Here is a 12,854-nt window from a genome sequence, read left to right on the forward strand (position 1 = left end):
TAGTGTTCTTGCCTGGAGAATCCCATGGAGAGGGGAGCCTGGCAGGAACAGTCTATAGTGTCTCAAAGAGTTGGACACAACTGAAGCAGCTGAGCATGCTTATTTTCTAGGGTAAGGCTCTTCTTCCCTTACCAACTTAATACATCATATCTTGTATTGTTAAAGTTTACAATGTATGGGTGCATGTCTTATCCCTATTTCATTTGCAGACAGTCCTGGTACAGTATAGTATTTCTCAGAGGCCATTATCTTACTAGCAGAATTTAAACTGTGCAAAGCTAATTAAAAGCTGTAAAATGTAACCAGAGAATATGAAAGTTTAATACTATCAAAAATAATTGGAAAATTTGTTAGAGTGTATCTTTATTCTCTGAAGTTTTATTAGGATGTTCTCTAAAAATTCATATAAACTTTTTATCAGTTATGGCTCAAAGATAAATTTCTCATTTTGAGCTTAAAATTCTTGCTAAGGAAAAAGTACAGAATTTTTTTGTGTGTGTCATATAATTCCTCTCCCACTCCCTGCTCCCACTCTTATTTTTGGTTATCATCTTGTTCTTGTTTCATGAATGCAATCAATCTCTTTATTTACCTAATGATATTATAGTTTTTGTCTTAAATTTTCTTGTTTCCTTTTTCTTTCTTGTGTGGTTTCTGCCTTTGTTGTTGGAAACTTGTCTTGAGTGTCCAGTAGTCTTTGGCTATGTTCCTATTTAAAAGTAAATTAAGCTAATAGGCAATGGCACCCCACTCCAATACTTTGCCTGGAAAATCCCATGGATGGAGGAGCTTGGTAGGCTGCAGTCCATGGGGTCACCAAGAGTCGGACACGACTGAGCAACTTCCCTTTCACTTTTCACTTTCATGCATTGGAGAAGGAAATGGCAACCCACTGCAGTGTTCTTGCCTGGAGAATCCCAGGGACGGGGGAGCCTGGTGGCTGCCGTCTGTGGGATCACACAGAGTTGGACACGACTGAAGTGACTTAGCAGTAGCAGCAAGCTAATAGGAAGCTCTGTTTACATGGGTAATGCTTTGGGTTTTGATGCAGATTGATTGTGGAGAAGGCAATGGCACCCCACTCCAGTACTCTTGCCTGGAAACTCCCATGGATGGAGGAGCCTGGTGGGCTTCAGTCCATGGGGTCGCAAAGAGTTGGACACAACTGAGCAACGTTACTTTCACTTTTCACTTTCACGCATTGGAGAAGGAAATGGCAACCCACTCCAGTGTTCTTGCCTGGAGAATCCCAAGGACAGGGGAGCCTGGTGGGCTTCCGTCTCTGGCGTCGCACAGAGTCAGACACGAATGAAGCGACTTAGCAGCAGCAGCAGCAGCAGCATGGCCATATAATATTCTGTTGTATAAATATACCACATCTTCTTTATACATTCAACTGCTGACCGACACTTAGACTGTTTTCATATCTTGGCTATTGTGAGTAAAGATACAGTGAACTGGGTGTGCAGATATGCTTTCGAGATACTGATTTCAATCCCTTTGGATGAATACCCAGGAATGGGATTGTTGGATCATATGGTAGTTCAGTTTTTAGTTTTTTTGAGAAACTGCCATACTGTTTTCCATTATAATGGTTGTCTCAATTTATAATCCCACCAACCATGCACAAGGCTCTCCTTTTTTCCATATCCTCACCAATGTTGTTATCTCTTGTCTTTTTCAAAAAGCCATCCTGACAGGTGTGAGATGAAATCTCACTGTGGTTTTGGTTTGCATATCACTGATGATTAGTGATATTGGCCATGTTTTCATAGATCTGTTGGACATTTGTATGTCTCCTTTGGAAAAATGCCTATTCAGGTCCTTTGCCCATTTTTTATTAGATTATTTTCTTTTTTTGCTGTTGAATTGCATGAGTTCTTTATATATTTTGGTTATTAGTGCTTTATCAGATACATAGTTTATGAATATTTTCTCCCATTCTATAGGTTGTCTTTTCAATTTATTGATTGTTTCCTTTGCTATTCAGAAGCTGTTTAGTTTAATGTAGTCCCACTTGTTTATTTTGGTTTTTGTTTCCTGTGTTTTAGTGACTAATCTAGGAAATCACTGCCCGGACCAATGTCAAGGATCTTTTCCCCTATGTTTTCTTCTGGGAGTTTTATGGCTTCAGGTATTGATTTTGAGTTCATTTTTGTGAATGGTATCGGGTAAGTCTCCTGGGTATTTTTGAGGGGTCATGGAACTAATCCCCCACAGATACTAAGAGATGACTGTACATGTATGATTCCAGAATTATTAAGTCATGCTCTTGGGGAAAGCAGCTTTACCAACCATAGGACTCACTCATTTCCAAAGTTACTCAGGTCAGTGTCTTTTCTTCCCATCCCCTTCAGGGAGGCTATTTATACATTTGTAATAGTGTTATTTTGTCATTCCCATTACATCCATCATCTCCTAAGTATTCTCTTAGATTCACATACATTAAATTCACTCTTCATGCTATAAAGTTGTATGGATTTTGACAAATGTATTTTTTTGTTTTATTTATTTATTTTTTTTCCCCCATCCTGCACCCCCCTCCCAGCTCCCTCCCCATCGCATCCCTCTGGGTCATCCCGGTGCACCAGCCCCGAGCACCCTTGTGTCGTGTACTTACCATTACAGATCACACAGAAGAGCTTCACTGCCCTAAAAACTTCTCAGTGCTTCCCTTACTCAGTCCTCCTCTCCAGCCCCTTGCAACCACTGGTCTGTTTACTCTCTACTGTTTTGCCTTTTCCATATCTGAGGTCATTTAATTTTACCAGAAGAAAAACTGGATTCCCCAACTCCTCCCAGTGGGGGAAGAAAGGGATATATTCAGATAAATATTTGGTGGTGGAAATTGGAAATAAGTGGTTTAGGGTCTCACTGTTGACTTGAGGGTTTAATTTGATGGCCATATTTTCTGTCTCATACCTCATTCCCACTTCCCATGGTGCCTAATGGTCCCAGGTCCAGAGGTTGTTGGATTCAATCTCTCCAAAGAATAAACACCTGTTCTCCTCTAGGGGGTGGGATGCGATGGTCACTCATTGCTCTAGGCAGAGGAGCATACCTGGGACCTAATTGCCTTTTTATATACAGTTTTAGCCAATCTCTTTTTTCCTCTCCTCTCGCTTTTCTGAAGTATCAAGGCCTCCAGTTTCTGAGCAGTTCTAGAGTTATAGATGTCATTACTCATTTCTTGGTGGAATCACTCTCTGCAGGCACTTAGGTATCAGTGTTTCCCCTGCTAATCTTCTCTGTCAGCTTTCTGTCTTCCAAAATCAGTTAAGTTCTCTTGTTTGTGTGGATTTATGCCATGCTTATGTATTTTGCAAATACAGCTCTTAATGTATAGTTGTGATAAAAAAATAATGTACAGTTGATTTCTTTTTTGTCTTTACTCAAATTTAGGTATCATTTATCTGTATAATATGTACCTATTTTTAAAATTAATAAAAAAGAAATCAACTGTACATTATTTTTATCAAAACTGTACATAGAGCTGTATTATTTAATTATTTTTTTTAGAACTATAGTTAATATACATGCTCATTTCTTCATGAGTGTTCCCTGGATGCTCTTGGGTCAGGAATAAACCTGTAAAAAAATAAATAAATAAACTATCAGTAGTATTTTTTTGAAACTTGCTGAAGTTAACATTTCAGCTTCATTTGTGGTTGCTCCCATGGAAACACCATAGCAACTGCAACTGCTGGCAGAGTTTGGAAGTTTCTGCACTGACTTTCTTTTATGGTAGTTTGCTCTTTCACACACTCTCTTTCTTATTCTTTGGCAGCAAGTGGAATACCAGCACGTCAGACTGACTTATATTAGGGGCATCTTAACTTTGTACATATTGTTAAAAAAAAAATCAAGGACAGAATTCAAGACCTGTTTTCTTTAGTAACAGGAATAAAATAATTATAAAATTCCTAATTGTTTCTATAATTCCAGTAAGTGAAACTGGTAACTTTTAGTGGTTTTGGTTATGGAATATTTTTTAGGTTTATTCAAGTTATTTATTAATATTTATTATTGAGGTATCATTGATGTACAATATTATATACAAGTTTCGGGTGTACAACTAGCAAGTCACAATTTTTAAAAGATTACATTCCTTTTGTAGTTATTATAAAATATTAGCTACATTCCCTGTGGTATACAATATATCCTCATAGCTCATTTCTTTCTCTCTTTTTTTATAATGATTTCACTAGACCTTTATTATCCTTTACTGTTTTCTAGGAGTCTCTGCCATGGAACTTTCACCTTAGACTTTTTTTAAAATTTGCATTTATGTCATACATGGTAGTTTGTATTCCCCCTACTCCTATCTTCTCTCCCCCCTTCTCTCTCCTCTGAGATAATCACTAGTTTATCTTCCATATCTGTGAGTCTGTTTCCTTTTTGTTTTATTCACTAATTTATATTTTGGATTCCATAAATAAGTAATATCATGGTTTGTAGTTATGTTTTACTGAATGTACTGAAAGGGCTGCATGTATTTTCTTATCCTAAGGGCTTAAATGGGATGAGATGAAACAGCAATTTTAAGAAGGGGTATGTAGCTAGGTGACGGCTTAAAGAGATGCTTTTAGCGTGTCCACTGTGGGATGCATGACTTCTCCTATGTGATCTCATTTACTTTTATTTTCCAAATGACCACTGAGGGAACTATGAACACTTTACACATTCAAACTTGGACCCTTTGTCTTCAAACAGGGCAGAGCCAAACTGGGAACCCAGGGCTTGTGCACTTTCCACTGGGCCCGTTTCCCTAGCTTGGGTTCCGTATTTCCCCTGTGCTTTGCTTCCGGGTTAGCAAGAGCCAGTGGAGGACAGTGGATAAGCATGGACCCTGAAGCCACACTCAGTTCATTTCAGTTCAGTTCAGTTGCTCAGTCGTGTCCGACTCTTTGCGACCCCATGAATCGCAGCACGCCAGGCCTCCCTGTCCATCACCAACTCCCGGAGTTCACTCAGACTCATGTCCATCGAGGCAGTGATGCCATCCAGCCATCTCATCCTCTGTCTTCCCCTTCTCCTCCTGCCCCCAATCCCTCCCAGCATCAGAGTCTTTTCCAATGAGTCAACTCTTCGCATGAGGTGGCCAAAGTACTGGAGTTTCAGCTTTAGCATCATTCCTTCCAAAGAAATCCCAGGGCTGATCTCCTTCAGAATGGACTGGTTGGATCTCCCTGCAGTCCAAGGGACTCTCAAGAGTCTTCTCCAACATCACAGTTCAAAAGCATCAATTCTTTGGCGCTCAGCTTTCTTCACAGACTGGTTCCAAATAGGAAAAGGAGTACGTCAAGGCTGTATATTGTCACCCTGCTTATTTAACTTATATGAAGAGTACATCATGATAAATGCTGGGCTGGAAGAAGCACAAGTTGGAATCAAGATTGCCGGAGAAATATCAATAAACTTAGATATGCAGATGACACCACCCTTATGGCAGAAAGTAAAGAGGAACTAAAAAGCCTCTTGATGAAGATGAAGCCATACTGCCTGCATTTAAATATCTATTCCATGTACCACTCAGGCTCTGTGCCTGTTTATTTGTAAAATAGAAGAGAATGATAGTTGCTATGGGAATTAGTATTGTAAAACACCCAGTAAACATTACACAAGGGTTTACTAAATAATAGGTAAATTCTGCTGGATTTCTTATCTTTCTGCTATGCTCAGTACTTAAAGGAAAGTAGATATTGTCTTTAGGCCTTCCCCTAGGGGCTAGCTCTATGGAAACAGAAGTGTGTATAGATGTCAAAGTTCCTTCTTACACGGAAGGTTTGGGCCAGACAGATAATACATTTTCACTGAAATGTTACTCGGTTTCCCTGGTGGCTCAGCCATGAAAAATCCACCTGCCAATGTAGCAAACAGTGGGTTTGATACCTGTGTCAGGAAGATCCCCTGGAGAAGGAAATGGCAACACACTCCAGTGTTCTTGCCTGGGAAATCCCATGGACAGAGGAGCCTGGCAGGGTAGCCCATGGGGTTGTAAAAGAGTCGAACATGACTTAGCGACTGAACAAAAAGAAAAAAAATTGTCACTTAGCTGGCCAACCCTCAAATGGTGTTCTTAAGCAAAATCTAAGTGCTTATAAGACTTGCGTATAGCTACATGGAGCTTTTTTTTTTTTTTTTTTTTTTTAATTTTGCTGTGGCAAGATCTTAATTCCCTGACCAGGGACTGAACCTGTGCTCCCAGCAGTGGCAGTGTGGAGTCTTAACCACTGGACTGCCAGGGAAGTCCCCCACAGAGCTCTAATAAGGGTGAATAATTCCAACGGTCATACTGAAGTAATCAGATGAAGGATGGCAAAACAATCTAATTATTCAGTCTTTATAAGTTGAGAGGGCTGAGCTAGATGACTCCAAATACATATGCTTTTTATAGTCATTAAGCTTCTTGATTTAGTCATCCAACTCAGACCTGGAATGTATGAATCGATGCTAATGTGCTTAGATTAAAAAATGGAATGATACAACAGATGAAAATCCTCAGGTGTCTTTTGCCTGATTAAAATTCCAGAGGCTGCCTATCTGGCACATAGAAGCAACCACAAGATTGCAGAGATCTTTGGTTATAGCTTCGTTCCTTTTGTCCACGAGTCATCGTAACCCTTTATTCCCATGTCGAGTAGATCGATGATCTCGGTGCCACACTGCACCTCAGAGGTTACTTTTTCAATGAAGGAATTAGGACAATGCTGTTATCCCTCATGGGCAGGTGACCTGCCCGGGATGTTATCCTCAGCCAGTGTAGACTCAGGGACAACACGATCTGTCTCAGGAAACCAACAATTCCACATGCAGAGGAGTGTCAACAACGGAAGATTAACCTTTGCTTGCTTGTAGGAATGACAGGGGAGCTGAAAGCATTCAGAGTCTGAGGGGTAAACACACTGAAAAGGATAGTTTCTCAGTCTGGGAGAGGGTTTTATATCAATCTGAGAAAAGCATTTGAGTAATTGTAATCGAGCATCCTGGGCTCAAGCTAGACCTCTAGTGGCTATCCACATGATGGATGGGCAGTGAGCACTGATTGGAGAATCAATGCCTTCTGAAGAGGCAGCTGTCGAAGGTTCTCACCCTGGCAATTGTCTGGAAATTGTTTTGGTTAATGAGATTATGCTGCTGAAAAGCAAACAAAACTGAGGCTGTTGAGCTGACCAGGAAACAGTGTTTTCCCTTTGTATTGTAGAGCAGGTGCCTATGAGAGCAGAGAAACACTGGGGTGCCCATCTGACCGTCGTTTACATCAGGCAGTTGCTAATTTTAGGAAGCGTTTGGTTAGTGTTTGGGACCTTATGCTCAGAAATTTCCTTATTTAGCCATTTCCCGCCACTGGGAAGATCCTGTTGTAGTGATACCTCTGTGTTTAGTTTTCCGAGTACTGTTGACCCTTGAACAACTCAGAGGTTAGGGGCACCAGATCTTCCATGCAGTCTAAAATTTAACAGTTAACAGCCAGCCCACCATGTATGTGGTTCCCCCGTATCTGCGATTCCACACCTGCAGGATTCAACCAGCCCTGGATCATGGAGTACTGTAGTATTTACTGTTGAAAAAAATCCACATATAAGTGAACCCATGCAGTTCAAACCCCATGTTATTCAAGGGTCAACTGGAGTTGGAATTCTTGACAATAACCCAACAGAACGCTGCTGCTAGTAGTAGCTATTAATCATCTATCATGTGGAAAAAGAAGAAAGGCAATGCTATGTATTGGTTAAAAGCTGGGCCCTGAAATGAAACTCCTGGATTCGATTCTTCATTGTACTGTTTGCAAGCTTTGTGATTTTGAGTAAATTAACCTTCCTGGGCCTCAGTGTTCACGTTTATAAAATGGAAATAGTAAGTGTTCCATCCATGTTAGCTACTGTTGTTAACATTGTTGTTGGTTTTATTAGCTGACCAACGACTCTAGGAAGAATGCAAGGTCTGTCGTACCCATATGTTGGCTCCTTTATGGGCCCTTCTCACATCAAGTATGATGTGTGAGATACATGAACCAAATATCCTAGTGGCCTGAGACATTTCCTGCTTGTGACTTCGATTTTTCTCGCCAATAGCACAGTGAGTACAATGAGTACATCTGATTTCATTCCTTCTCATGGATATTTTTCCCCTAGTTCCTTATCTGGGAAATCAAGGTTTTCTGGCTTGCCATTCTGAAAAGATAAACCTTTATTGATTTTTTTTTCCATTACCACAGGCTGTTAGCTAAGAGATCTTGATCTGTCACAAATGAAGGAATTTGCCCCAACATTCTTGAAATCTCTGACCAGGGCAATACTTAGTCTTAATTAAGGTAGTGCTCTAGAAGAGCAGGGATCCAAGAGTTACGTCCCTGTGTTGAGAAGAAAGGACCGAAGAGAAAAGCCTGAGACTAGACTTTTGCAGAGCAGCTCAGCCGGTTGGGAGTTGGCTTTGTTTAATGGTCAACTCCTCAGAAGATTTTCCTCAGCTGAGTGGGCTTGGTGGGGCACTAGCTTGAGCACGTTGCTTAGCAACGAGATTTTGTGACACCCAGTTCTCAAAGACTCAAGCAACTCACCCCTTGCCTGCCCTCCACCAACCTTCAGCTACCACCTCAAGCCTCCTATTAGACAATCCAGTGCGTGCTGGAGGGAGGGACCAGAGACTGGGGGCGAAGTTTAATCATTGAACTGAGCAGCCCACAAGTATTTAATCTGTAGCACCTAGTTCCCCGGAAGCCTCCAGGCTGGACTGGAAGTGGGCAGCTCTCCAGAGACGTGGGAGTAACACGGCACGGAAACCTCTGCTCACCTCAGGAGAAACCATACTTGGAGAAAATGTTTGCGGTACACTTGATGGCGTTTTACTTCACCAAGCTGAAGGAGGACCAGATCAAGAAGGTAAGCACTCTCAGAGCTGAGAGACACCTGGTTCTGTCTTCCCTGATAAACTGGCCCCTACGTGTAAAAAGATTTAAGAGAGCTTATTAGAGTAGGCACAAGGGACACAGGAGTGGTTAAAAAAAAAAAAAAAACTCACAGAAGGGGACAAAGAGGTAAATCTCCCACCAGCTGTACATTGCATAGTGTCCTGAGCCTTCAGTTTCACTCAGAAATTCCTGGCAGACACCAGATGGGAAGGGGATGAGGAGAAAGTCTGTAGAAAGCCTGGAGATGATTGTGTTTGATGTGAGAGATGTTTAGGAGGGAGGGATACAAAGGAGAATCATTTTGTTTTGTTTTTTTAAAGACTTTGAGAACTTTAGAAGTAATTCACGTGATTCTTCACGTGCTTGAAAAGATATAAATGCAAACACCAAAAGGGGTGTGAGATTCCACGTATAGTAATCAAAATATAAATTATTGGTATGTGCTGTTTGCCAGGGGTGTGTGTGCTGTTAATGATGTGCATTATTTTGCCACTTTGCCCAAGAAACCTATCTATGGAACTGATTCCAAGGTGGGCTGATTAAAAGTTGCCAAGGCTGGAGGCCAACAGCATTCTCTCCTGGCAGCCTGGAATGAGGCCAGCCTGCCACTCTAGCCATACCAATGGCAGGGCTCTGGGCACAAGAATCTAGAGACCAGAGGTCCTCCCAGCAGGTCAGTTCAGTTCTGTTGCTCAGTCGTGTCTGACTCTTTGCGACCCCATGAACTGCAGCATGCCAGGCTTCCCAATTCCCGACTTCCATCACCGACTCCTGGAGCTTGCTCAAACTCATGTCCATCAGGTTGGTGATGCCATTCAATCATCTCATCCTCTGTTTTCCTCTTCTCCTTCTGCCAGTAGGTTGGTTTAGCCAAGATTACCCAGGTATTTAAGGTGGAGTAGGGATTAAACCCAAGCTTCTGACTCCTCCTCCAGCATTCTTTCCATTGTGTCATGATGCCTCCTAGCCTTTCAAACTGAAAGGAAGGAAGCATGGCACCTTTGGGCAGCCCTCCTGCACTGGGTGGGATAACCTCCCTCCCTACATTCATTAGGGAGCTGACTTGCTTCTCCGGAAATATTGTAAATCAGTCAGAGTTAAGTTATCTGACTTTTCATTTATCAATTAGATTCATGGAGCCCTCTACTAGCTTAAGGAGGTGGAAAAGTGCTAAACAGCACTGCTTAAGAATTCATTTACTTCTTAATCAAGATGCAAGCTGCATGGTGTCTCTCCAGCCCCCAAGGGGAGCCTTTGCAACCTCTATACCTCCAATTCTAGCAAATGAGTTTCATTTCCTTGGGCCCCGTTGTGGTGGTTAACCTTTAGTCACACCCTGGAATCAGGCTGGACGTGTTTGTCCAGCAGTACAGGTGCGGGCCCAGGAGGCAAGGTACGCAGCCTCCAACAGTCTATTCTCGGTCCTTCTGGGAGGAAGATCGGTGGTTGTCAAGGCCTGGAGGTGACCCCTCTCTCTCTGGGGAGAAAGTTAAGAGCGAGGTGAGCAAGGATATTCAGGAACATTTTCCAGCCACCTGGAGTGAGTGGGCCAGCAGGTGTCTGGCATAGCAAGGTTTTATGAGCTGCCTGGATGAGTCACAGGTTTAGAGAAACAACAACTCATTCAGCCTCCTCATGGTGACAATACATCTGGTCAAAAGGCACAGGCTCGTTCTCCCTCCTGGTCAAGCAGCCAGTCCCCTCCAGAGTTTCTGTGCTTCCTGCCTTGAGAGTTGTCAAGATCCTGGGCCCTACTTGCCCGCAAGTGTTAGTATTCAAAACCTGGGACGATTTTTGAAACCTGCTTATACCAACATTAAAATGAAAATAAAACAGAAAGGAAGAAGAAAGGGAAAGAGAGAGGGAAGATAAGAAGAGAGAGGAGAAACCACTCTTACAGCTGCTTTTCCAATTCCATGCATTGACATTATTTGACCTAGGGATAGCATTGAGCTGAATTTGGTCACTGACCTGTAGATTGTACATTCATAAAAGAGAGGACTGGCTAGGGTTTTCTATGTGTACTTTTTACAGTTTAGTAAGTCAACATTGCAAAAAGTAGAGATGTTACCTTTAGTCCCATCCTTCTCATAAACACTGTCATATTTGCCATGTGGAAGACTTTGTAGTCTTTTTTCACAGTGGATGTTTTTATAGTTATATGGTGCATATTGTTCTGGCTCTGTGTCCTTCACTTACTGTTATATCGTAACCATGTATATAGATTTCTCCATAATTATCATTTTAAGACCTTTCTAATATTCTGTTCAGGCTTTCCTGGTGGCTCAATGGTAAAGAATCCACCTGCCACGATTAAAAAATAAATAAAATTTTAAAAAGAGAATCCATCTCCCAATGCAGGAGATGTGGGTTCAATTCTGGGTCAGAAAGATCCCCTGGAGAAGGATATGGCAACCCACTCCAATATTCTTGCCCAGAAAATTCCTTGGATAGAGGAGCCATTGGGCTACAGTTCATGGGGTTGCAAAAGAGTCTTAGTGACTAAATAATAACAATATTCAATCAAGTTGGATATGCCATAATTTAAACTTCCCCATCTTTTTGGACATTCAGCTACTTTCACAAACACTTTTTGCCAATTAAAGTATTGCTATGTTAAACACAGGCATGCATTTAATTTTCTCCATATTTGGGATTGTTTCCTAAGGGTAGGTTTCCAGAAGTGAAATCACTGGGTCCAAGAGTTGAACCATTTTATGACTCTAGCTTCATAATATGGGACCTTTGGACTAAGTGATCTGTAAAGTCCCTTCCAGCTCCCACATTCTGTAATTCAGCAGCTTTGAGCTTACATTTTTGAATTTGCTCTTTGTATGTTAAATGTGCTACTTGTTGGTTCTTTTGTTTAGAAAATATCTCATGTCGTATGATTTGTGAGTCACTCCAAGAGTAGGCTTGGAGTGACTCACAAGTGAGTGACTCACTTGAGTAGGCCCTCAGGTACCTTCTTTGGTGCCTGCAATGTGTGTTCCTGGTTATACAGTCCTCAAATCACCTGTTTGGGTTTAAAATATAGCATTGTTGTCCCAACATAGGTTTCATTCTTCTTTTCTAGCTACTTTACCAGGTGTTGTGGAAGATAAAAAATATATATACAAAACAAGAAAGCCATACCAGTTGACGTTTTTTTTGGACATAACTTTAACTTATTGAAACAGCAGGAGTAGTAACCCCAAGTCCTGAATGACTCTTTTAAACATCAGCTGGCAAATGACTCCAAAGGGTCTCAAAACCATTCCTTACTTAAAAAGGATGATGCTATGGGAATGCCTAGAGAAGCTCATTATACTCTGGGGATGGGAAGAAATGAGCAGTAGGTTCAGGGCCACTGTCTGAAGGGCCTTGGGGTGGTAAAAGAGCAAGTTTAGTTCCTGAGGGGCACATCTCACCCTTCTCTGAGCCCCAATTACTTGGGTCATGTCCTTTCTGTCGGCTGTCTCCTTGTCTGTTGCTGTGCCAACCAATTAGTCATAAACAGACTCCGAGCGAACAGAAAGCCCTTAATGAAGCATGACCTGGTTCCATCCTATCTCCTCAAATATGCTGACAGCCCAATTGTCCTCTTTTGTTAATGGCTCTCTGATGGTCTTCTGGCCTCTTTCTGGCCCCCAGGCTCCCAAAACCATGGACCACTTCACTGGCTTAGGACTCCATATTGGCTCTGGACTGAACTGAGATGCCTGCCCTCTAGGCTTGGCTGAAGGCTGGGTACCTGTCTTATGATAAATGTCATGTGACCCCTGGCTTTGGTATAATTTGTCTGTTGGACTCATGGGTCCTGCACAAAGCTGTGAAGCAAAACCAGGCCATTGGAGTGAGGAACATGGAGGAATTAGAATCCCAGTGCTGCCCCTGACATACAGCTCTCCTAATGGCTCTGAGCCTTGGAGTCCCCATCTCTCAATTAGGAGCCATCATTTTG

General features: G+C 41.9%; 1 protein-coding gene across 1 annotated transcript in view; it reads left to right on the forward strand.

The window, feature by feature from the left end:
- The first annotated feature begins 8,535 nt into the window (after positions 1–8,535).
- HKDC1 (hexokinase domain containing 1) overlaps positions 8,536–12,854 on the forward strand; it is a 39,955-nt gene continuing 35,636 nt past the window's right edge. Inside the window, exon 1 of the mRNA XM_070781824.1 lies at positions 8,536–8,882. Within this exon, the coding sequence (XP_070637925.1) occupies positions 8,820–8,882 (63 nt within the window). The 5' untranslated portion in view covers positions 8,536–8,819. The remainder of the gene's footprint in view (positions 8,883–12,854) is intronic.

Source organism: Bos indicus, chromosome 28 (genome assembly GCF_029378745.1).
Source record: "Bos indicus isolate NIAB-ARS_2022 breed Sahiwal x Tharparkar chromosome 28, NIAB-ARS_B.indTharparkar_mat_pri_1.0, whole genome shotgun sequence".
Lineage (NCBI taxonomy): Eukaryota > Metazoa > Chordata > Mammalia > Artiodactyla > Bovidae > Bos > Bos indicus.